Below are 27,248 nucleotides of genomic sequence, written 5' to 3' on the forward strand. Positions count from 1 at the left end.
TTTTCACTGTGCTACAACAGAATGCTTTACTGAATAATGCATTGGAAGAGACTATAGAACACATCATAGAAAACTGCATATTAAAAAGCTGTTAATTATAGCCCATATTTCAGTTTCTATATCAATTAGTTTACACATGACATAGTACCAGGAAATCAAGACAGCCTTTCCAGTTTACACACGCCACAAAATTGGTAGTCAGAGCTAAGGATTTAGGGCATGATCCAAAGTGCCACTTTACTAGATAGCAACTATCTGTCTCTTATTTAGCTCCAAAAAAATAATAATATTTATGACTACAGAAAAGGAAGCCTTGGTGTTGCCCAAAGCATATACAGACAGAAAATGGACAGGTTTGTCCTCATCGCCAATGGCATCACCAAAACTGGGGGGCTGAGCAGAGCAACAAGAACCGTGCCCAATGCTGGCAGCCACCTTTTCCTGCACCCTTCACTCTTAGTTTGGGTGAAGGAGGAGACAGCAAAGTAGACAGTGGTTCCGCAGTGGGGGAACACTGGGGCAAAATTTCCCTAGGACAGAGAGGCTTGCATGTCACTTCCACACCACAATAATGCATGCACAAAGAGCTGAAAATTTGGAGAACACAGGTGACATGAGAGGTAAGAGATGCTTAAAGGAGTTGCTGCTTGGTCTTTTACTCTGGTGGTAGAGAAATTGCTTTGTCGTTGGTCAGGATCTTAATGCCAAGGCTGTCCTTCAGTACTAGTTACTGAGATGCAGGACTCCCAACTTCCAGCCCCTGCAGCAGGGGTTGCTTAATTATTCATACAGCATAGCACTAGGGGGCACAGACTTCTGATTCCCTCAGGCAGGGAAAGGATTACAATCTAAGCAACTGGAATATTTTCCACTGAAAACCAGAACACTTTATATTTACAAAATATCTCAACTCAGTTAAATCCAATACAAATCCAAATCCTGTTTAGGCCAAAAGTTTGGAAGATTATGTAATATAATAAAAAAGGACTGACACTTACATAAATTAGACCTGATTACTCCCCTTATATCAAAAAGTACTGTCCCAAATATATTACCTGGACAAAAATAGCAATATAATACATGAGTTCTCCTTCTCAGCTTTTGTAAAACTAGCAGTGTCATCCACAGATTTTAGAAACTAAAAGAACACAGCCAGAGCAGAATTATCTATATACAGCATTGTATGGGATGTTGCATAGAGACTTGTGCAATATTTATCAAAGCTCATTTACTTACAGAAAACACAGTTCCAGGGTCAAAGCTATTTGTGAATTAGGTTACAATTCAGTGAATAGCTTTGTTTTGCTGATTGACTGGATACCAAGCAAAAATGAATTCCAAATCAAACACAAAATAAATGCAGTTTATTGTATTACAATACAATAAAGGAAAATACCATGCAATATGATAAAAGGAAACAGTACTAGTTATTATGCACATTACAATAAAAGAGCAATAGGAGTGAAGCATTGGATCATTACTACAAAGCATTACAGAGACTAAAAAAAGGATTCATCAGCAATTACCACATTAACACCATCCAAGCCCACACTTCAGCTGGGAAGGCCCATTGCAGCCAACGTCAGGAGTCTCTCGGCAACTGGGAAAAATCCTGCGCCGTGCATCCACCCATAGGTGAGACTTCTGGCCCAGTTCCAGAGCTTGCCCGCCTTTATACTCAGTAAAAAAAAAAACCAGTTTAAACACTGAGTGTATGCAATCTTTTAAGATTAGGGTAAGTGCAGGTGTGCACTGTCTCATGACTTATAAGGTTCACACACACCAGGGACATTGGCCAGACACCCAAGCATGGTGGAGTTACCGTCATGACAAAGCTGCACACAACATCAATTGTCTGGGTGGTCCTGCTCATATTTGCTTGTTCAGGGGGCTCAGGACAGACCCCGCCTGCTCATGAAAGTTTTCCTTGAGCTTCCTGAGCTCACTGTCCAAGTTAAATGATTCCTAACTAAAGGCAAAGACTTTTTCATAAGCCGTAATCAATTTACTAAAATTTTCACCATAAGCTTTAACCAAGAAAACAAAATAATAGAGAAGTCAGAATGTTTTCCTTCAATAGTTGCCTTCCAAAAGTTAAAATACAAGAACATTTTGCTTGCAGGCAAGCGAAGTATTCTGCGCTATTCTCAGAATATCCACACTTTGTTCATTTTACTATATAAAACCATTTTTGGCCTGCCATTTTTGTGGCCTTTATAATACTTACTGATCAAACATTTAGATCTCATTACATCAATTTAATTTCTCCCTATTGCATACCTTTAGCAAAGGGCACCATAAATACCTGAGCCATAAACTCACCTGTTAAAAACATCCTTCACAAATAAAGAGTAATTTCGGACACATATTTTCTTAATGACGATAAACGCCATTAAGGACATTGGCAGGAAGCAAAACACTTTCTAACATTTTTTTCTGCATCAGGTCTTAACACATCAGTGTTAGCCTCCATGCAGTGACTATGAACAAAACAAGAATATACACAAAGAGGCAAAAGTTAAACACTTAACATATATAATGAACAATTCTGCCTTTCACAGACTTGCTACTGTTCTCATTATTAAAGTAACAAATTAATTATGAAAAATAATCAAGAAAAAAATAGTTGAAATCCATGTAAGACAAGCATCAGCTCAAATGCCAGATTTACCAGGAACTGGTAGAAGGAGCAAATGCTGCAGAACCAAAGACTGTGAAGTTGCCATGATTTCAGTCACTGTTTGTGTGGAGGAGCAGCATTACAGTAAGCATTCCTGTCTCCATTGCTTAATCTTCATTAAGATGATAAAACCAGCATGAACCCTCTCACGTTACTGCCCAGCAAGTTCTGAGTATATGAAGCAATGGCAAAAAACACCAAGCCTATGTACTGAATAGAAAAAAAAAAGAAAAAAAAAAAGAGCAAACCGTTTATTGCAAAAGCAGAAAAAACACAGCATCTCATCTAAAATATGAAATAAATAATAGTACAATGGGGTTTTTTGTGATAATTGCATTTGGAATAATGTGAATAATGTCTCCAGATTCAAGTTCATTTCAAATACATTAACAGACAACTTTTATATTGCAACATTAAACAGTCAAATTGCAGTCAGGGTTTCAAGCACAAAAGCCTCAGCCTACTCGTTTATCATGACAAAAACAGTAGGAAATGTACCCAAAAGTCTGAAAACATGGACAAACACATAAACAGCACAGACTTTCAGAATTCAAACCTTTTGCAGAACATTGTTTAGATTAAAACAAAACAAAGACTTACATCCCTCACCCTCTCCAAGAGAACAGTAACACACTAAATGGCTCGCATGGCTCAAGCTAATGAAAAGCTTACAATCTCTCTCCAAGCAAACGCAGGGCTGTGCCTTATTGTTAGCTTTTGTTACACTTGAGAAACTGACGGCTTGTAAAACCAACACTGAAACACCAAATCTCAATGAACAGAACAAACTTCCGAGTCCTCATTAACCAAGCAGTCCTGACAGCGCTCACAGGATGGATGGAAGCCCGGGGCCAGGAGGGACGCAAACAAGGCTGATGCAGGCTGGTAACAAACGCGCATCAGGACTGAGAACCAGAACCTACATTAGGCAACACCAGGAGCCAGGTCACGAGAGGCAGACAGCCATAACACGTGGGAGCCCCTGCGGAGCCTGCCCACAGTCCAGCGCAGTGAGCATCAAGGAAAAGAAAGCTCTTACCTACCGAATGGATAAAATAGAAGTACCTGTCCGGCCCACAGCCCCGTTTCCAGCTAGTGATGCTTGGGCCTTGAGATGCAGGTCAGCGTGGGAAACAGTTGATACTGCTGTGACTGCTGAGTCCTTGTCCCTGACAGCACTAGCTGGTTACTAAGAACTCTGAAGTTTCCATCAACCATTTGGCGCTATGATTAGAAGCCTATTACATTACAAAAGATTATACATATTCTGCCTGCCCAGGGAAATTCACTGACCAAACCATGACTTTTCACTGAAAATAGCAGAGGCGGACCCTGAGGGCCTCTGTACTTCCTACAGCTGGCAAGCAGATGCACTCAACTTAATTACACCAACAAAGTCTCTTCAGGTAAGGCTGTAGATAAAGACTAGGGAGTAGAACATGCTTCAGTCACAGTTCAGTCTTCCAATTGTTACTGAAATACAATTTACAGTGGATGAAATACTTTAAATATGGGCATTTATCTAGAGAATTCTGTGACAGAAGTGTTACATCTGTCTTGTATTCAATTACTTTCAGTATCTTGGAGTCCCCTATTTAAAGAGACAGAATTGCATACCACAAGAAAATTATTATTTGGCTACCTTATCATTAACAATTTGCTTAGCAAAAGAGATTCAACTGCATTTAGAAAGGCTCAGTAGCAACAAACTGAACATGCTTCATAAGGATTTTAATGTAAAACGTATGTTGCATTACAAATATTGTGACATGCAATACCACCATTAAAAGGCTAAGGACTGCTTTGCTGCTGATTAACTGAATGTCAATAAAAAGAATACAAGCTTTACTATCTATTTAGAAGTCTGCATCTCAGTTATCAGTTCAATTTTCTTTCTTTCAAATGTTACTGTTTCTAAGTGACCTCCACCAAGGTTCACATACAAAATGAGGGCTGCAACTATGTAAGAGGTTATTTATTTCCTGTATTTTTATATTATCCATAGTGAACACTAATAAAGGCAAATGTGTAAAAGTTATGTCAGAATAACCAAAATGAGGCTTCTAAATGATCTAAATGCATGTAAAAAGTAGACATTGAATAGTGACCTAGAGCAAAACTAATTCAGGTTTTGTTCCTGTTACAGTTTCATTAAACCCTGTCGGAGTAATTTGAGGAATTCAGAGTAACTCAGTAGGATTCAGTATAAGTGCATATGACCATATAACTCCCCACCTGCAGAAGTTGCCTGCAACCTCGGTGTTAAGAGCAGCTTCATTTTCCACAGGCCAAAGGACAAGGAACTGTTCAATCAGCTAAAGCCAGCAAATATAGAAGTGTAGCAGGTCCAGACCAATTACACTTCAGAGGGATTTACCACTAGGAAAGGCTAATTAATATCTTCACTCCCTCCACCTAGATTTATTTTAGGAGATGGAAAGTTAATTCTACTTTGTAAGTCACATGTACACTACCAACTATTAGTATCTTCACAAAAGCTCTGAGCTTCTCACTACAACGTGACGTTGCTAGCCACCTCTGCAGTACACACTTCAGAGAAGGCTGCACCTTTCCTTCATGTCTAGTAGTATGTCACTCCTTTGTAACTAGGCCTCATATTTGGATTTGGCCTGCTGGCATGCACTTACCCATTTCGTTTCAGAAAATACCAGGAGACAGCAAAATAACCTGTTCCTTCCAGAAAAGACAGAAGCCCATGTGAAAACTCCCGTGTGTGAGCATCCAGGTTCTCCTCACTTGCTGGATGCGCACTGAACTGGGGCCTTCCGCTACCTCTGGCTGTGGCTCTGCCAACATGTAAGTACAACTCGGACCTCTGGCAAAGGGACAAACACCACCTCATCATCAGTCTGGGTTGCAGACGGTCTCTGATCCTCATATTTAGTAGAGCAAGAACATTTAAGAAACAGCAGTGTTAACATGAAGACCATTCACTGAAGTTTATGTATTCAACATTTTTTTCTTCTCTGCATATTTTTGACAGACATCTGGTCTGACAATATTCAGGACAGTCATCACCTGATTTTAAGTCTCTGCTTTTTGCCCTCCACCCACCTTCTTTGAGGCAACTGGCAACTGCGGCCTGCAGTGTATTTTAAAGATTCATTTTGGTCAAGCATTAAAAAAAGTTCTTTATAAACTTTTTTCTCTAGAAAATACCATCTACTTTACTGCTTTTTCAGTCTGGCAGCTTGAAAAAGATTTGCCGCAAGGGGCTTTTATACCCAGGAATAAGGCTGCTTTAAAATACACTTTAACCTATTTGGTGAAGGCACTGACTTAAGTCTTCCTATTCCTATCTTCTGAACTAAGAAATTGTATCTAATGTAGAAAGAAAAACTATGAATTGAGCTAAAACTCCATAAATGTAGCACCTAGGAAGGAAAATAAAAAAAAAAGGGGGGGGGGGGGGGCTGGGCAGGGGTAGGCAAGGTGCTGCTGGTACACACATAAAAGTCTGACCTGTGTCTGGAGAACAACTAACAGAATTTGACCCAGAAATTCGAAGGCAAGTGAAAGCAACAATAACAATATGAAAGAAGCAAATATGAAAAAATCAGAACAAGGATTAGAGTCTTTGCACATCCTACAACTTACAGCTCCCCTATAATTATAACGTATTAGTCAATCTTAAGTAGATCATTCACATAACATGCCAAGAGTTTGAAACATTTTATTTTAAAATGAGATAGTATCAAATTATTCTTAAAGAACAGATGCATTAATGCCATAGTTTCTGAAATCTTTATTGCCTTCAGTGTTATAAAATAGAAAAGCTGAAATCTGTTTCTGAAGATCTGCCTATTGGTACCACAACACAGATGAAAACACACTTTTTATTGAGACTGACTAGCATATGGTATAAATGCAGAGTGCTCTGTGTGGTAAACAAATTTTAAAGGTGAGGATTGTAATCTATTCCAGCAGATTATCCATCTAAACATGTTGAAAATTGGTATTTGCAGTACAGATATTTGATCCTTGAAAATCAAAGTTCTATTGTACAATTGCTCAAGGAAAAAAAATCAGCTTGCTTCATGGCAACACTACACTACAGATAGGCAGAGTTTGTACCAATTTCCTACATTCTTTTCACCCTTAATGAACAGTTCTCGTTTTTCTTTTTAACACAAACTACAGGGCAAATGTTTTTTTCAAATAGTAATGGATTATGCTGATAAAAACTCAGTCTACTGAACAGATACTCCCAAATCCATATGGATATAATCAATGGTGTAACAACTCCAGAATAAGAAAAATAATTTAAATCAAGAGATACACATTTCCTGTCTATCACTTTTTAGTAAACATTCTGAAAGCAGGTAGCATATAGGCTTCTTGCTCCCCAGAAGCAGATTTCAGTTCAGTTGGCCCTTTTGCATTGTTTATTCCCTTCTCGGACCTAGTTGGAAAAACATATTGATTTTTACCTGATTTTACGGCTCTTCCTGCACTATCAATGTGGCGTAACAGAAGTAGTGCAGGCCAAACATCCAAACGCTACTATGGCTGGATAACACTACCACATTGGTAGCAATTACGCTTCCCCTTAGCACCTTTTCCCACTTTATGTCATTCTAATGATGTGAATTACATATATCAACATATTGAAGCAAAGTAGTATTCTGCATAAGGTGGTGCAGATGAAAGTCTTAAGTCTCAAGGCTGGAGAAGGACTGTCACTAATATTTCATCTGGCAGGGGGACACACAGGGGGACGGGAGGGGACCCAACAACAAGCAAATAAACAATTCACTTTGCTGTGTAGAAAACCATCTCAAGCAGCCTTTTCTGTATACCCATTCTGAATTGCATTTTTATATGGCAAGACTGGTCAGGCTTTGCAATCACATTTCATGATTCAGTGATAAGTGTCAGAAACCAGAAATGCTGTTTACTGCATTGTTCCTGGACTAACGAACTTTAACAATATTTACTTAACTGGTAGATAAGCAATTTGATTGCCATGGTGGAGGTAGCATGTTTGTTCATACGTTGCTCAATTTTCCTGCATATGGTAGAAAAAGTATTTTGTCTTGAGTTTGTTCATATTTGGAGATGATAAGTTGTTGCCTCTCATTTTAGAAAAATTATTCAAAGCAACTAACCTAGTAAGATTCCCATGTGATTTCAGCAGCCTGTTTTCCAAGCAGATGAATATAACATGCATCAGTGCAGTTTTTGAGCTGGTTAAGGTGACCACTATCCAACAGCTTCTGAACCAGGAGATCAAGACAGGAATTGTATTTAGAACTGATGGCTATGTCAGGGTAACATGAGTTTGGGCTTGTCAGGACAGAACGTTGCAATAGCAAGAGCTGTTGATGAGTCATAACTACAGAAAACTTTTTCATGCAATTTTACATTCCATTTTGATGAAGGATAAAGTTATTAAGTCCTAAGTAGAATAGTTCTTCTCTCAGTTCATCTAATTTGTACCAATGAACAAATACAGAAATAAAAGTGAGAAATGAGAACATGTAGGCTTACTAACATAGGCCATGACAGATAAATCTGATGACTTCATAAAATAAAATTTCATTTATGTTTACTGCAGTGTCCTCAGGGAATTATGGCACAGACCACGAACAAAGGTTAGAAAAATTATAAGGCAAGTAAACCAGCAAGATACAAAAGTCCCAATATCTATGCCAGATTGCAGCCAATTTATATTGTATACTCCCAGTAACAACAGGTTTAAGTTGTCCAAAGAGCTGAACTCTTCTGTCACAAAAAATGGAAATCATCAAAACAGAGAAGAACAAGACTCTCACATAAAACCAGGCCAAGATGCAGTACACAATGCAAAGTCACACACTTTTAAATAGAAATAGTAAGCTTTACTCTGAAGTAGCACATATAAAGTGACAGAAGGATCCAAATGCAGTTAAAAGCAATAACCATGAGACACCAAATGTAGTTAACAGCTAATAAAAAGGTAAGACTGAAGAAAACAAAACCATGATCATGAGCCTGACAGACCCATCCACTGTAGGTGCTAAGTCTTACAGTCACAAGCAGTAAGAAGGAATTAAATGACTCGTGCAAGCATCTGACTTTTATATCTCTGGCTCCATCAGCTGTGAAAGTGCACAGGTACTGCCACCCTCAGGAGTAGCCATTTAAAAAATACATTCTTCCAGCTGTAAACACAGACATGCAGTTGCAGACAATCATTTTAATCACAGCATTGCCACTGATTACTTTTATGGTCTCAAACAAATTAGCTCTTTGCTACAGTTTTTTCAGTTGTAAAGGGTGAAGATAATATCAGCCAATCCTACAAAACCGTTGCCAGATTTATTATTCAGTAGCAGTTTGAAAATGAATACTGCTGTATAAACATTGCATTTTACTGCAGGGCTGAATGCAAACTAATAACTAGGGTTCCAACTGCCATCATCTTCATCTACCTTTGTGGTTTTTTTTTAATGCATGCAAACAAATTCCCTCAAAGTTAATAGGAACAACACATGTTTACTGAAGAGGGAACAGACCTGTGTCTCCTTCTGCAACCTATAAATCTCCATTCAGCAGCATTCAGCTTAGTCTGTCCCCAGAGTATTAGGATCAGAAGGTTATTCTTATATTTATATCAATATATTGTGATATTTTTACTGACATATAAAAAATTATGCTACTGTAAGGAGCAAAATTTGATTTTTTACATTCCCCAAAAAGGCAAACAGACCAAGAGAGTCCTGCTACTTCAAGCCTCTGTACCAGATGCAGTACCAATCCCCTTGAACTAACCTTAAGCCAGAGGTAATTATACCAAGTCTTGGTGGAAACCCAAGATGTTCCCAGTAGTGGTCCTAACAAACAGCATCTGTATCAGCAACAGGAATTTGAGAGAAAGCCTTTCCATCTCTATTGGTACAGGGTCTTGGTGCTGCTGAAAAGACTTTCCAGAGGGGAAAGTCCTCAGTTAAAGAGCTTTGCTCTTAAGTTTGTGCTGAAGAGGAAGGACTCTGGTATTAGGTCTTTGCCTCCAGTGAAGGAAAGTTTATGATTAGGTTGTACCAGAAACACAGTGTAAAACAAAAGAGCAATGTTCTATTACTATTAGGCAGAAGGAAAATTGGGAGTAAATTTATCCTCTGCTTTGCAGAATCACTAAATAGGGGGAGGGATCAAATTCAGCAGCGCTAAAACAGTCTTTATAAAAGCCTACCAAAACCACTGATGCTGTGTCCCGTTACACTGAGAGCAAGCTTTGGGAAGTCTTCAGCACCCAGAGCCCGCTTGTTTCAGTGCCTTCAGAGACTACGAGGATTTTGAGTGAATGACCTGTATATCCAACACCAGGAGAGAACACTGTCTCACCAATGTACTAAAGGCACTCAATGCCAATAAAATATCGACTGTGTATTTTGCACAGTAATAGAAACAGACTTGTATTGCCAACATAGATTCTTCAGGCATACAACAGAATAGAAAGATAAATGAATCATAAGCAACATTTAGTTTTACACCTGTAGAAATAAAATATTTACCAGACTCAGATTAAAACAATACCAGAGAAAGGTTCACTTTTTGTTAGTTGTCCTGACAGGGATTAAATGTATGCTTCAAGCTCTAATTTGTCCTTCATCCTTATACACCTAAGTATCACCCAAGCAGGCAAAAGTCCTCATTTCAATCATCTGATGTTCATAATCACCCAAAGTAACAGACAAACATGAAAAAAACAGCTATATACAAAGCCTCATGAAAGATCCAGGTTTCCTGTTTCCTGGAAAGTGCTTAGACTACCTAACTTTCCTGCAGCAGGCAAATAATCCTGAGACGAGCACTGTTTGATCAGCACTTTTCTTAGAATAGGCAAACAACCTAATTCAGAGTGCATGCCCAGGAGGCTCACGAGACACGCCAACTTCTTCTAAGAAACTTAAACTGTTCTTTAAGTCAGTCTGGATCTGACCTATATTATACTTAATGCGCTCTGGTAAATAAGACCCCATTGCTGAAGCCAACAACTTTTTTTATATTAGAAGCCGTTTTCTAATCTTTAATTTCTGAGGGTGATAAGTGTAGTTTCCATTTTAAATCTGTAATATTGTCACTCTAAAGTTATTGGGGAGTGGGGGTGTTTTAAATAAAATTATCTGAAAGTCCTACAGAATACACACTTCAAGACGTTTACTAATTGTATTAGCTCAGCCAATTGTTCTCCCACCAACATACTCTTTATCAGAACAATAACAGCACTTAACAGTTAGATGAAACCATCTGATGATAGTATTTGAAAATACATTTCTTTTAAATACCACACAACAGCGCTGCTTTGCTACTGATCTTTCATTCCCTGGCTTTGCTTGACACATCAGACTGACAACTGAAATTAGAAGTCTCAACGCAGGAGACCCTACCATCTCTGCCACCAAGTAACATTAATATTTTCACATCATGAACATCATTTGTCCCATTCCTGCTCAAAATCTTTTTAATTGCTTCAGTGTGAGATCTGCGTTTGCAAATAAACTTAATTGGTATCTATCACACCCACAAAACTTACTTCTGCATTGATCGTAAAGGTAGTCAGAGTACAAATTTGGTTTGTATGTGCACTAAAAAAAAAAGCAGCAGCAAAAAAATATACATCATAGATGATGAGGATCCCTGTAAAGAACTTAAGAGAACATCTGGACACATAATCTTTTGATTTGTGTGTATGGAAATGCTTGAAAAAACAATGGGAAAGACAGAAAAAGAAGTATACTTTCAAGAAGTGCTACATAACTGTGGGGTGGGGAAGACAGCATCAAACCTTAGGGGCTAGAGAGACAGTGACAGGGAAGACCCCTTAGGTTTTGGCTATGCCCCACACCACTCAACATTTTTTTCTCCCAGAACTTACAGTGATCACATTTTTAATTATTCATTTTGTGTCTTCTCCTCACACTTTCATTTTCTATCAAGAAACAACGAATCAAGAGATTGCTTATGCAAGAGCTACGCATGTGTCTGCCTACCTGAACCAGAGCTCTGGCACGGACAGCTGCAGACATTACAGCATTCACTCGTTTCACAGGGACTGTTGGCTTTTTAGACAGGCTTCAGTGGCAGCTGATCAGGTGCTTTGATAATGTAGATTTAAGAAGTTTCTTGAAGAAAAAGCAATTAGACCCTTAAATGAGATCTATCATCGATCAACTAAAAAAACAGAATTACAGAACACAATAGGAATGTGCAAAACCACATGGCTGCTCTCACATAGCAAAATGTGAAGTTACATGCTTACCAGAAGAGAGACAGAGGCTCACACATTTGTATACTGCAGAGTTCAAGGCTCAACAGTCCATGCAAGCAACAACAGAAGAAGAAAAAACTCACATTGATTAGCTAAATGGAAATAAGTTTGTGTCTTACGTAAACCCATATTTTTAGTTCAGGAATTCTCAAACGATTTTCAGACACATTAAAATTTTCCAATGGATGGAGATAACCACAGGTAGCAAATATAAACATACTGATAAGTAGATCTGCTTTTTAAATTACTTTTTGTGGATTCCTCAGAAGGTACCCACAAACTTGAGGCTGAAAGCCATTAATTTACTGCTTCTGACCTTGCAAAGACCTCTGTTCACCTCAAAATTGTATGCCACAAGCTCTATATGGGTCTTCAAAAGCCTACTTTATTTTTAAAAATAACCACAATGTATACAGTAAGCTAAAAAATATCCCTGCACATTTACTGGTAAGCAGGTTTTACTTATTTTTTACTAATGCTACTTCATTGAATTCTATTACAGTGATTCTTCAAGGACTACATAGTAATTCACAGGAAAAACATCAGTCTGACATTTAAACCAAAGCCTCCAACAGAAACCCCAACATTATACTAAGAAAAAGAAAACAGCAAAAGTCCCACCTGAACAAATAACCCAAACCCAAAGATCTACTGAACGGATAAAAGGCCTGCATTTATTTGCCAAGTGATGAAATATAATAAAAATGTGAAATTAAGTACTTAAAACTACTAAATAGTCAGAATTGTAGTGTAGACCAAAGGTATTTTTCAGTTTAAATACTATATGGGTGGATGTGTTTTTCTTTCATTTACTGGAAACAAAAGTCATGCTATTTCAGCATACAGACTGCTAAATAAATCAAGGAGGTTAGTTAAATACACGTTAAAATGTTAGAGGGGGAAAAAAAAAAAAGGACATTCCTTCCTGCAAAGTTCCTGGAAAAAAAGCAACTAGTTTACAGAAAAAAAAAAAAAAATAAAATAAAAGGAAATGAGAAGATCTGATGAGTTTATGAAGTTAAACAATCAACTTATAAAGACAACATGAAAAATAAAAGCAAATGCTGAAATAAGAGCAAGAATTCAGAAAAATAATGACAAAAAAAATTGTAACTACCCATGCAGAGGTCTCCCTCAACGAAGCATGCAAGGATGGGTAGAAAGATTGTCATACAAAGAAAAATACTGAAAATATTAATTCTGCACTGATTTCACTCAAGGACAGGATGATGTTTAAGTTAAACAGATGCTACACTTTCTTATCAAGAACTCCAGAAGTCTTCTAGAAGAAACATATTTTACTTCTGAAAAACAAGCTGGGGTTACGTTTTGAAACCAGAGAACTGCAAACTTGGCAAGTGTAAAACTAAAAAAACTCATTCAAAGCAGAATATACTGGCATTAAATCTGATCTTAGGCTGCACTCTTCACCCATGAATTTGAAGGACTCACATCCTTTCATGAATAAATGCTTCAGTATTTGTAAACCATCATGAAAAGTGAAACTACAGAATTCTGAGGTCATTATCGATAATTAGTGTCCATTCAAGTGTAATGGTAGCCGCTATCACTCCATTTCCAAACGAATGCTCATCACAGCCGACTATGGATGCTCCTATCTAATGAGAAATAGCCCAGCTCAATGTGTAAGTCTATCAAACTGCTTTTGAAGTAGTTCAGACTGCCATACTTGTGCCACAAGATTTCCCTCCTCCTTCCCTCCCATAGCTTAAACCATGAAAGATAAGCAGAGGGAGCATTTTGCTTACTTCCCCTGTGGATCTTAGAATGGTACTACAGTGGTAAAAATTTGCAAAGAACGCACACATGAGAAAAGCAAAGCTCAAGTCATTCTTGAAAAAATTATGCAGAACTCAGGAGATCTCTGTCACCTCCTGAGCTGTGTACTTTATTAAAGGCGAAAGACTTTGCCAAAACCTGGGCTTTGGAACTTTTTCCCCCACAGACCATACCCATTCAACTGGCTTGTGAAATGTGGTACTTCGTTCTAAACATGAATCTGTACCTTCTTACCTGACTACAACTCATAAGTCAGAAATAAACAGCAGCTCAGAGACAGAGGATTAACTTCCTTGCAGCAATATTAGATTAAGTGGCAGCATATCATCAGACCAGAGGATAAGTCAGGAATTTCAATACACCCAGTAATACAGAAACGCCTAAAGCTCACAAAATATGTGCACATTTCACAAACAAATCTGGACAAGCTTGGTCGACATTGCTGTGTAGCTGTAGTGACTGTGCAGTGTACTGAACAACATGCCAATCAGATGGCTCTCTTGTAGCCATACCCATCTCCCCCTCTCTAGAAAGCCAATTTATGGAAAATGAAAAACTACAAAATTAGAACTGTAGCACTCAGACGCTACATTGCTACAACTGATCTTGCATCACAAAGCCTGTGGAGACAATGTGTCTCAACGTCAAAAAAAATTAATATTTTAAAGTCTGACTCCTGGAGAACTCTGACCTGTATTATTTTCAAACAGATCATATTCTACAATATTTCAGGAAAGCACCACTCATTCAGCAATATAGCAACTTTTTTACTAAGATCTGACAGGTCAAGAAAGGAATAAAACAAGTAACTCCCAATGGGCAAGTGATTCTACTAGAAGATGTAAACAAAGATAAACTATAGGGTTTTCCGTGTACCTGAATTACTTTGCTATTGAACAGCATGTGTAGCTTGAAGGTTTCCTTCTTTTGGCTTCAGACCTACACTATAATTTGATTAAGCCAGTTCTCTAAGGCTTTCCCAGTTTTCAGAAGAAACAAATTTTTACTGTGAAGTAGCATATCCATGAAATCATATTACCCTAGCAATTGGAAGTGTATCAACATAATAATCCATACAGTGATAACTGAAGTCAGAGTTAAGTATATAATCTTGTAAACTATCAAACGAACATAGCAAGTGACAGAAAATTTTAGGACATGACGAGAAAAATGCTTTCCCAGTCCCCCTGTGTAAATTAAAACAATTTGCTTTGTATTTCACACTTTGGCCATGGAAACACAAAATACAGCGCATTTCCTTATGAAATAAGGAATTCCAAACCTTCAGACCATTGTCTATCTCAGTGTAGGCCCCCAAAAGTAAATGGTCAGCGCAAGAAACAGCCCTCTGCTTTACTTTAAAAGCATTCATAAATCTCTCCTTGACTTGAGGACAGCACTTAGTGCTCCTAAAGCTCAGACCATCACATCATTAATTCCATCTCACCCTCCTCAACAAATATCTCTGGAGCGATAAGTGATAGCTCCTAGTACATGCCCCAAAGCCTTACTGCAGGCAGAAATGAGAAATTCAGTTTTACCTTTCAACAGGTAAATGATAATGCAATCGACAAACAGCAGAAAAAGTAAATACCCACTTCATTCCCTGCAAACTAACTTTAGTGAAAGTAGGCAGTAGAAAGAAACTTGGGTCAGAGCACTGTGCTGCAGATGAGTTACTATTCACGTGATCAAAACCTTTTGCCTCCTCTTCTCCTTTATAATCATTTAGGCAAGGACTCAGCTTAATTAGCCAATTTTCCCTTTGTATGGTCTTTTTCCAATGGAAATATTTTCAGATTTCCTTTGTCTGAGGTTTCAGTTTTATGGCCTTGGGATATTAAATTCAGTCATTTTAGATAAGCCACCGTAGCCCCGTCACTGTGTAATAATCATAGCACTTAAATCATTGTAGAAATATTTAGTGTAGTTTTACAAGATGCATTATGTTACACTGCAGCGAAAGGCTGTAAAAGACTGCTTACAAGAAATCAGCGTTCTTCAACACATACAGTCTCCACATTTACAGCTGCACCTTGCCATGCAAGGCTGAAATGATCTCTCCTTTGCAGACTCCAGAACAGATTCATTTGCCTTTTTCTCCTCCTTTGTACACATTATCAGGACAAAACCATTCCAGCGCTCCATTTCAAATCCGCACTGTAGATGTGTATCTTAAATTCTCCTTCCTCCTCCTCCTCTCGCACCAAAAATAAAAAGCCTGGGTACAGGTGTAACTGTAGAGTACACACCCCAAATAATATTGAACTTCTCTTCAAGTCAGATACTAGATATACTCCAGCATACGGGCTTTCCCAGTGTCCGATAAGATGTCAGGGTCTCTGTATTTACCTGAAGTTGTAGTGTCTAAGCACTTCTCTGAGCTAATTTTAGTTGTGGTAATGAGTGCCTAGAAGCCACATGACAATTCCCTAGCCTGTTGTAGCTTCATTCTATGGGTATCATGTATGCAAAGGTCTGACAAACTTATGTATTCACTGCTTAACAAACAGTCTATATGTTAACTGGGGCCAGGGGAGGCTAACTATAAAATTTGACTAATTGTTAATGGGTGAAAACAGGATATCTTTACCCAAGAACCAGAAGAAAGACCAAGTAAGCAAACTGTTACAAAATGGAAAAGTGCTGTAACCATGTTAGAAAAGGAAAACCTCATGGCAGTGACAGTACCCCACTACAAACCAGTATCAGCAAAAATCCAGAACTTGCTTCACTTGCAAGGAAAAGCCATGCAGCAACACCATGAGTTTCTGAGGTCTCATCAAATGGCATAGAAAAGTAGATGGGAAAAAGATGCCCGATCGAAAACCTCCCTTCCCATCACACTATAAATTAAATGAGGTCTAATCAGATTTAACCAAGCTAGCCAGACCAACTAGCTCTGGAGTCAGAGAGTCTTGTGACACATTGAAGTAAGCAACTCTCACCCATGCCTTATCCAAGGTTTGAGTACACAGAAGTGGTGACACTTCACTGCCAAGTAAGTGACTTTTGAAACCCTTTCTAAATCAGAAAGGTTAAGAAAAATATTTGTAATTTGTAAAGGCTTGTACCAATAATTGTTCAGTAAGAGCACATTTCTGCAGCTTTGTTAAATAAGCACTTAAGTTAAATAAAAATACATTAATATACTCAAGGGCTGCACTTGTGTTAATGAATAAGCAACTTGCTATATTTGCTTGTTGTGTCATATTCAACTTTTAAAAGTACACATTCAAGGCCGAGTTATAAAACTTCAGGTTCATCACGATACTCACTGTGCATCAGTATGCCTACTTGGCATACATAATGAAGACATTTGGGAACTATGGCTCATTTGAGAAGCCGCTTGCACACCACTTCCAACACCAGTAACAAACGCTATGTAGGCTCAGAAATAAAGCACATATTAAGTCTGCTAATTTGAGCATTTTAACTTATACATATATTCCCCTTAAGAGTAGTGAACCGCATTTTATCCCATTTTCCATATTAAAGTTTTCCACTTCTATAAAACTTTCTTATAATTCTTACTAACCACATTAAGCCATTTAACTACACCTTTCACTGCTTTTGTGTGCTTTCAAATAACCAACGTACTTCAGCTACTTTAGTAAATATTTATGTCCAGATCCTGGGTGTCCTGGTTTCAGCTGGGATGGAGTTAATTTATTCATAGTAGTTAGTACAGTGCTGTGTTTTGGCTCTGATGTGAGAACAATGATAGGACACTGATGCTTTCAGTTGTTGCTGGGTGATGTTTATACTAAATCAAGGACTTGTCAGTTCCTCGGGCCCTGCCAGCAAGAGGGCTGGAGGGGCACGGGAAATGGGGAGGGGACACAGCCAGGACAGCTGACCCCAACTAGCCAAAGAGGCATTCCATACCACATGACATCATGCTGAGTATATAAACTGGGGGAAGAAGAAGGAAGGTGGGGACATTTGGCATTATGGCGTTTGTCTGCCCAAGTAACCGTTACTCATGATGGAGCCCTGCTGTCCTTCGATGGCTGAACACCTGCCTGCCCATGGGAAGTGGGGAATGAATTCCTTGCTTTGCTTGCGTGTGCGGCTTTTGCTTTACCTATTAAACTGTTCTTTAAACTCTAGAGTTTTACGTTCCCTTTCCGACCCCCCTCCCCATCCCTCTGGGTGAGGGGGAGCGAGCAAGTGGCAGCGTGGTACTTGATTGCCGGCTGGGGTTAAACCACGACATGGGGCTCTATTCACATTAACCTTATCTTTAAGCAGGTAAACTCAAAGCCAAAAATTTCAGTACAAAAAAAAAATTAGGATTCTGTCTCTGGTGTAGTTTCCAAGCTTTTTGTTTCACATCCTCTAGAATGTTTCAAATCATAGGCCCACACAGTGTCTATTCCCTCTCCAGTAGTATGATCTGGGATCCAGCAAGGGAAAGGAAAACGACAGGCAATGATTCTGGCACTACATTGAAGTTCTTCTTCCAGCTTCTTCTCCAACTGTGGCATCTGTTGAGCAACAATAAAAAGCTTTCAGAAGTGGTAAAAGACAGAAGCATTCTCTTCAGAATGTAGTTCAAGTGTTCAAAGAAGTCCATGGCTTGAGGAATTGTTGGGAAAAAAATTAGGGAAGTATTTATGATACACATTTTGGCTTTGATGCACTGCCAAGGAACATCTAAAACTAGAAAATGGTTATTATGACCTGTTTGGTGAGATCAAGAAAATCTTAACTCTAAATTCTAAAATCTCAATCAAAAACTGTAGATAATCCCTTAGACTAATAACTCCACAAATTAAGAAAAGACTCTGCATGTTCCAATTAATTATTTTTTTAAGTGGGATTCTTCTCTGTAGAGAACAAAAATTCAGCCACCTGAATTTATTCTATTTATGATACCCCAAGTTGCATGAACTTTTATGTGATACTCAAAGACCAGCACCTCTCAGTTTCTAGACTAACTTCAAGACAGAGCCTGGAACAACCAAAACATCATACAGCCAACAACCCAAAGCCAACATTCTGCTCTCTGTCACTCTATAACAAAGTACTGGCATGTTAAACACGATTGAAATTGAGCTTTCTTAGCTCCAGCTTTCTGGGCAATGAGTGCACATTGCTGGCTCATGTGCAGCTTTTTACCCACCAGTACCTCCAAGTCCTTCTCTGCAGGGCTGCTCTCAATCTCTTCAGCCTGCAGCCTGTATTGATACCAGGGGTTGCCCTGACCCATGTGCAGGACCCTGAACTTGTCATTGTTGAACCTCATAAGGTTCACATGAGCCTACTTCTCGAGCTTGTCCCGCTCCCTTCAAATGGCATCCCTTCACTCCAGTGTATCACCCACACGCTCAGCTTGGTGTCATCTGCAAACTTGCCGAAGGTACACTTGATCCCACTCTCTGTGTCATTGATGAAGATATTAAACAGTACTGGTCCTAATACAAACTCCTGAGGGACACCACTCGTGACTCGTCTCGATCTGGATATTGAGCCATTGACCACTACTCTCTGGATGCAACCGTCCAGCTAATTCCTTATCCATCAAACAGTCCAACCATCACATCCATCTCTCTACAGTTTAGAGAGAAGGATGTTGTGGCAGACCACGTCAAATACCACTATGCACAACCACCTTGGTTGAAGACCTACAGTCTGGCTTTCCTCCATTCACAAAAACTGAGCAGATATGAAAGTCAAGGGAAATATCACTACTCTTCCACAACAGAGCAACACCCTGCCTAGTCAGATACTTTGCAAATTCTGCTATGAATTAAGTGAAAGATGAATTAATACATCTAGACATCAAAGAAAATTTTCCCATCCCAGACAGTGATTATGTTAAAAAAAAAAAAGAAACTTGATAGATTTAGCCAAGTTTGTCATTTGGAAAATTTGATGTCATCTGCTTAAGCAGATTAGTGTGCATCAATTTGGAATTCCTTTTATTCTTACATACTGTATCTATCTCGGGGAGTAATTATAACAGCAAGTTCTATAGGTTACTTCTATTACATGTAAAAAACCGTTACTATGATATCATGGCATAATGTTTAGATATTAAAAGGTTAAAAGGACAGTAACTATTTACAAATACAGCTCAATTTAAGTCATGGACACAAATACATATAAAATTCACACAAAAAAAAAGAAGACAAAAATCACAACAGAACATTATTAGAAAACAAGACTGAAGAAAATCTGTTTCCAAAGGCTGCAGATAACTTCCACTATCACATACATGCAGGGTGTGCCTCTGATGTATCATCATATAATAGATACTTTTAGGCTTATAATGGAGTATTTTAGGAAAATTATAGTCATAGATCTAATATGTCAAAGAGTTACCTCTGCATATTTTTAGGTATTCTATGCTTTGATTTCATCCATACAAAAATGCTTTTAAACATTTTTGCTACCACACCTTAAATAAACTAGAAAAATAAGCCTACTTGGATAACTCAAACTGAGCTGAGATACCACAAAAGGAAGGACTAAGTTGTTACAGAAATTCCAAACATAGACATGCCTAATTTTTAAGTAATAATTATGAAAGTTACATTTCCTGTCTGTATTAGCTCCAATTAGAAAATGTCATTAATGGTTCAGCCAAAAAGAATTATGTTCTTAAACTAAACAGTCAAACTAGTTCTTCAGGCAAATCTCAGTAACATTAGGTGTTATAATCATCCTGTATTTTATATCAAGCCAGAGTTGTGGGGGTTTTATATCTACATCAATATACAGTTTAGTAAACCTTTTGTACAGTACATAATTAGTTAAAATACACAGAAGCTGTGAACACAAACACCTGGTAAGAATTCTGTCATCCCACCCTGAACAAGTAAAAGTCTCTCTACAATGACTCATAGATAAACAACCTTCCCCCAGATGCCTGCAAGAACAGAGAGGTCTTAGTCTTCCCTGAAGATCAATAAATCCATGTTCTGTAAGCTAATCTTGGATATGAAATAGAAGAACTGTGTGACAGCATCAAATCAGACTAGTATTATTAAAAAAGCTAAAGAGATCTATTGCCCTCAGTTAAGAAAAAAAAAAAGAGAGAGAAAATGCACTACAGTTTCTAGAAAATCAATTTAGTAATTCAGGATGATAAGCATTCACAGATCCGAAGGGGATCATGAGCAAACAAATGCTCAGGAAACACAGTAGTTCATATGTTTGGATTTGTTACATTTATGACAGAATTTTTATTAGAAGAATTTAGCATGGTGTTTACTGAATTTACTGCAGGTATTCTGAACCCTATAGCTACTCTTTCTAAAATAACTGTTACTAATTTATCCCACTTTATACCATTACATTTAAAGTTAAGCCATATTTCTGCTAGGTTTACTCACATTCTCCCAGGGCATTTTTTATTTCTAGTTCACCGAGATACCTTTCTCCACCTGCACTTTTCCCCTCAGTGCAATTGCAGAATTTCTGACTGCAATTCAAGTATTTACACTGCCCCCTCCCGGAACTGAAGGCAGAGAGCACATATCATCCAAAACTGGCAACATCTGTAGCACAAGTAACATCATGGTTCACACTAATATGCCAACCACCAAAGTAGGGGACAAAAAAAATGCATTTTCACTTCAGATTGCAACATAAGTTACAATTTGAATCTGAATTAGTTACTTAATTCCAATGCTGTTACATAGAAAAAACAGTGAACAGGGAAGCTTTATCAGGCTTCTTGTTGCATCTTCCTGTTACTACTACAGAAATAGTTATCAGTGTATGTACTATGGTATAGCATCACAAAGCTCTTCACTCATTTCATCCTGTATCTTCCTTAGCAGAGAAAGAAGCAACAGAATAGAATTTATAGGATCTTTCTGTTTCACTCCTCCATATGCATTCAAACTATATATATATATAAAGATTCTAATAATTAATCAAAATACCAAAATTATTTAAATATTTAAGATTTTTTTCTCTTGTCTATTAAAAGAGAAAAGGAAAACTAGATCAAGCCGAAAGCCAAAGTGAATGTAAAGTCTGACTACATTTATCAAATATATCACTAAAGCAATCACAATGTAACTCAATTTTTACACCAGTTTGAAGAAAACATTTTCCCCAGGGTCATGATGAAGATGGGCTACAAAGCCTTCCTAGAAGGCAAAGAATTTGTGGACTTGTACACTAGTGGTTATACTTGAAGCATTTGTCTCCCTTCCTAAACCCTCACTAACACAGGCAAAAGATTATTTCCATATACCAGCTACTGGCCTACTTGAAGCGATCCGGTTTTTGGAGAAGAACATAAGAAAAGTTCAATACCCTCCTCTAACAAGGTTCCCTGAAATCAGCTGTAGCCAATTTCCTACTCCATCCTCTCCCTGCATACCCTCCTCTAACAAGGTTCCCTGAAATCAGCTGTAGCCAATTTCCTACTCCATCCTCTCCCTTCAAACTTCCTGGTTTCTCACTGGGAAAAACTGACATTCTCAAGAACCAATCTATCACCCTCCCGCCAAGCAACTCAAGCCCAGCAGTTTTCATTTTGATTCTGAACTAATGGACAGAAAATACTTCTCAAAAAAACCATATATTTTCAGAGCTACACTCCACCTATTGTTACAACTTTCACCAGGTTTTATCATGGACATTAATAAGCAACAATGAAATATCAAAACTACCTTTGACATTCTGCGCATTGGTTCACTTTGCAGATGAACATACAAACACTGAATGCCTTGGTATTAAAATACTGAAACAACGCAAAAATAGTAAACTTACCATATCAGGTACCCCAAAAACAACAACATTCGTATAACCGGAAAACGAAACCTAAAACAAAATTTGAGAACAGGTCTTAATGAAAGTGGCATTTATATTTGGAGAAGTTCTCACCACTCTTTTCCCCTAATCCCTCTAGCTGCACTCCTTTCAACAGGGATTTAGATCAAAAATAAGAAAGAAGATCCCATATCAACTTTTCATCATACAAATTTCCACATAAAGACAACTTTATATTGCTGAACAGCAAAAAAAACTTCTACTGACCGGCCAAGAATATGGCACCAATTCTAGTAGGACAAAAAGCGTTAATTTAGAAAATACATAGTTTCACTCATGGCTAATTTTTTCTACAACTCCTGTATATGTTAAAATTACTTCAGTTTTAAGTTTGCTTCCATTTGTGTTAAATGTTAGCTAGCTATGGAAACCTGCATTCCAATGCCTGGGTTCTTCCAGTCAGTACTATGAAGTTTTCCTATGTTAATGTCTCAATAAAGTACATTCACACTTTTCCCCCAAAACTCCTGGTCTCCACTTTACCCACTACAAAATGCCATTCTTAAAAAAAAAATAACAACCAACCAAGAAAAAAAAACCACAATCAAAACCAAAACCACAACCCATCATCAACAACAAAACAAAAAAAAAAAAGCCCCCACAACTTTGACAGGAATAGCCAGGGAGAGGCCCACATAAATATGACCCAAAAAAGCATGCCTCATTTAAGAAGCAACTGTGACTCAAATGTTTGAAAATTGTGAAAAAATTGTCAGTCACATAAGTTTTCTTAAAGCAACACTCAAAAGTAGGTAACACATTGCACAGTGGGTAAAGAACAGATGTCTACTGAAATGTCAGATTAGATTGTGATCTTGCATGTTAGGTGAATAAGTCTCTTGTTACTGACTCCACAGAATTGGGTCCCAGTGAAGCCTGACATTACAGCATCCCACATCCCCACATCATTCATCAGGCACAGGCATGACGTAGTACACTTAAGCATGCTGTACTGAAAAAGGACAGCACCACACCGAAGCACAAAAACAGCAGAGCAGTGTATTGTGTTGTGAGTTTAGTTTCCATGGGCTCGAGTACTTTTCTCAAAGCCCAATACAGCACCTTGCAGCCAGTCAGCATTCTGGTTCTTTCAAGAAAGTATTTTCCAATTATGGAAATATCTCAAACATCCCAGATTCATTCTTACACACTTCACCACCTACCTTCCATAAATCTGAAATATAAAATCTGGTGTTCTGATGTACTCCATCTCTCCAGGCACGGTATCTGGAGTACCAGACTAGCCAGGGATTTAGTTCATAACCAACAGCTTTGAATCCCCTTTTTGCAGCTGCTATCACCTACAAGGAAGAAAATAAATCTTCACATAGAAACAGAGAAAGTGTATTCATCTAAACAGGAGCACATAGTTTTATTTAAAATATAAATCAAAGGAATGCGCTTTGGTAAATCACTCTGGTTTTAGCCCCCAACAGATTAGTAGCATAGTGAACAAAAACTCAAACTACATTTTACTATTACGACTAGTCCCATTGAAATTAATAGATATATTCAGACAAACAAAATGAACTACTTAAAATATTTATAGGGCAAAGCTGCAAGCTTTCAGTAAGCCTATGATTTACATAAAAGTTTAATTTAGTACATTCATGACAATACCTTGGAATTAAAGGGTACCAAAATTGACCATGAAGAGAACAGTGAAATGCGCAGGCAGAAGTGTTCGAAATTAGACCACTTAACTTATTTGAAAAATCAGCGATGGGTAGGCACTTGTGAGACCCCTGAATGATAGCCAAAATGCCCTACCAATAGAAAGTGTATGAAAATACTCTGTTGATTTACATTTTAAAAAAACACGTAGGTAAAATATTTAAATGTATGTTAGAAAAAGATGGAAAAAACCCACCCACATACAAATCTTACAGTATAGCTTTCATCCAATGCTAAGTTTCATGTGTTATTTTAAGAGGCAAAAGTTAGTTCACATAACAAATAGATTTTCAAAGACATTTCTCTAAATTAGACCCTAAGATTTAGAATTATTAACCTGTATTGCAAGTATCTTCAAACAAGATCAAAACCTACTGATATTTTAGAAAATGAATTAAAAAAAAATAAGGAAAATAGAAGGCACCAGTTTCTACAATTAAGGTTTAAGACATAATTTAAAAGGTTACTGCCAAGTTTTAACCAGGAAATGCCTGATGAAGTATGAATTAGAGAACAGGCAAGGTGAAATCAGGAAGTAGTACACATTTCTTAACAGAACTTCTCAAACAGCATTGCCTGGACAGTGTATTTCACACTACTAAAATAACACATCTTCCATCATGCACACAGCATTTGCAGATATACTAAAAGAATCTGACATTTTTACCATGTTTGGAAATAAAAATATGGTCATATTTATCCATCAATTACACCTGAGTAAGTGCTAAATATTTAAAAGCATCTGAATAGAAGTCCAACTTTTTTCAGGGCAAATACATTAAAGCAACACCAAGCAGTAAATTCTAGACACCGGTCTCTCCAAGTAGTCTTCAGTCTCCATTTAGACACATATATATACACATTTATAAAATTAGAAGTAAATATGCAGTAACTGATCAAATTAGATGTCTCCGATGAGGGTCAACAGCCAGAAGACTGAGCAGAGAGGACACCAGAAACTGCAGCTGTCTTGAATCTACATGCTTTTTTGTCTCCTACTTGGCCACAATTCCTTCCAAGCCACCCTCACAGATCTGGATTTCCAAATAATTTTTTTTTTAGTGTAGACAAATTGTTGACTCATTCACATGAAATATGGACACAAGTAGCATTCAAGAACTTACTTGTTTCTGCCAAAAATCTACTTAGTGTTCCATCCTGCTGCTAAAACTGACCTGAAGCAGATGGTTATGAAATAGTACACAGAACATCACAACTACAAAAAACCCACACCATTCTCCCCTAATCCCTTACCACATTTCACAAACTGGGGTTCAGACAACGTCCTGGAAGCACAATACTGTTTTGACTTCAGCGATTCTCACCATTTCTCTTGGTAATTATTCTAGTTTCATCACATTGATTTTGAAGTGGGGCAGCCAGCACCACATAAAGGTGTGAATTACAGTTCTAACAATACCAGGATTTTTATTTCTATAATCCATCACTCATACTCTTTTGTTCTTCTGCCACCTTTATGCAATAAGCATAGAGCTGCAGCTCCAAAAGCACGGTGCTCTTTAATCTCACAGCCTCATGTGCTGCAGCCATAAAACTATGTGGAATCACATCTCTTTGGCAATCACAATACCAATATTTCGGCTGCATCTTTACATGTGAATGTGGTGCAATTCCCTCCAGGCAAGAGAATGAGGTTATCATTTTGTACACCTTGTCAAGCTGCAGGTAAGGCTGCAATCGAAACCGATTACTCACCTAAACTGAAAGTAACCCTACCTCAGCTTTGAGCCTTTTCATAAGGCTCAAACAAAAACACTAAATGCCAAAGACAAGATGTCCATAAATATGTGAAAACAAGAGCCACAGCTAGAGCATTTGGCACTTTTTTGAGAAGTGATATGAGAGGAAGGCGATGTCCTTCACTTACAATACGGCCATCCCCGCTACCAATGTCAACTAGGGAGCCACTTCTGTTTTCTAACATTTTCAGCACGTTCTGGATCTGAGTAGAAGTTGCAGGAACGAAGGGCAGGCACACTTTCCTCAGAGCCGGGGTCACAAAGGGTGTAACCGCAGCATAGAGGGCCACCAATGTCCCACCAACACCAGCAGTGACCAACAGCCCCCAGCTCCTTCTCCTGGAGCTGCCCTCACAGTCCTCTTGCCGGCCCGCTGCGTGGCTCTCCTTCTCTAGCACCTCGGGCATCACACCTACAGCAGACATCAAGGAATATTAGTTTTCTAACAGCTTTATTACGTGTGTGTGTAAAACAAAGTAGTATATTATATCACAGACGTAGGATATCAGGAAAAAACCCAAACCAAACTTATATTCCTTTAGATGATTCCTACAGCCTAGGGAGACGTTACTGCTTTTGAGAAGCCGAAGCGCTAGCTTCATTTTTCAGGGCGGGAAATCACTTTCCATTAGGCCCGTGGCTCTTCCCGCCGGGCCGGGCCGGGCGGCGGCGCGCCCCACACCGCCCGAGGGCGGTACGGGCAGAGCCCTCCCCACCACGGGCAGGCCGCACCCGGGGACGCCGCCCCGAGCACTTACGGCTCTTCCCTGCAGGGAGAACTTCTTTTCGCCACAGCACTGCGCCCCCGCCTGCAACGCCGCCTGTCATCCAGCCGGCCCACTGCCACCACCCGCCGCGGGCTCCCTCAGAACCAACTAAGTGGTGCCTTCGGTATTTATAGCAGTGGGCAATACCACTCCGCTGTGGGGCGGGGGGGGAGCGAAACCTTCCCAAAGGTACTTCGTGGAGGAGCAGCGCGCACCCTCCCGCCCGTGTCTGTCCCTACTCCTTCGCGTTCAGGTTACCTGGCGCAGCCCGCTGCCGCCGCGCTTGGCGCCTCTACTCTACTCATCTAATACGGTCCCTGTCCCCGCAGCCCGGCGACGGAACCGCGACCGCCGCGCAACTCCTACCGTGCCGGATGCTTCCAGAAAGGTCCTCCGGAGGCGCCATATAAATGCCACCCGTGAAATAAGTCGCGCTGCTGCCGACTGCGCAGGCGCGGGGGGCCGTGCGGGGGAGCGTGTGGCGTCACGGCGCGGCG

The 27,248-nt window shown here is 38.9% G+C and overlaps 1 protein-coding gene across 5 annotated transcripts in view; it reads right to left on the reverse strand.

The window, feature by feature from the left end:
- ATPSCKMT (ATP synthase c subunit lysine N-methyltransferase) overlaps positions 1-27,179 on the reverse strand; it is a 100,815-nt gene extending 73,636 nt beyond the window's left edge. For 2 of the 5 annotated variants that reach the window (XM_055704041.1, XM_055704042.1), the window contains exons 1-4: positions 26,743-26,922; positions 26,113-26,396; positions 23,714-23,851; positions 22,491-22,541 (exon numbers count right to left, since the gene is read on the reverse strand). In XM_055704041.1, the coding sequence (XP_055560016.1) occupies positions 22,491-22,541; positions 23,714-23,851; positions 26,113-26,396; positions 26,743-26,812 (543 nt within the window). In that variant the 5' untranslated portion in view covers positions 26,813-26,922. Of the gene's footprint in view, positions 1-1,342; positions 18,245-22,490; positions 22,542-23,713; positions 23,852-26,112; positions 26,397-26,742; positions 26,923-27,009 lie in introns of those variants that run through there. The other 3 variants (XM_014276163.3, XM_014276164.3, XM_055704040.1) reach the window with 3 other exon arrangements.
- Between the last annotated feature and the right edge of the window lie 69 nt (positions 27,180-27,248).

The sequence above is a fragment of the Falco cherrug genome, chromosome 3, assembly GCF_023634085.1.
Source record: "Falco cherrug isolate bFalChe1 chromosome 3, bFalChe1.pri, whole genome shotgun sequence".
In the NCBI taxonomy this organism is placed as follows: Eukaryota; Metazoa; Chordata; class Aves; order Falconiformes; family Falconidae; genus Falco; species Falco cherrug.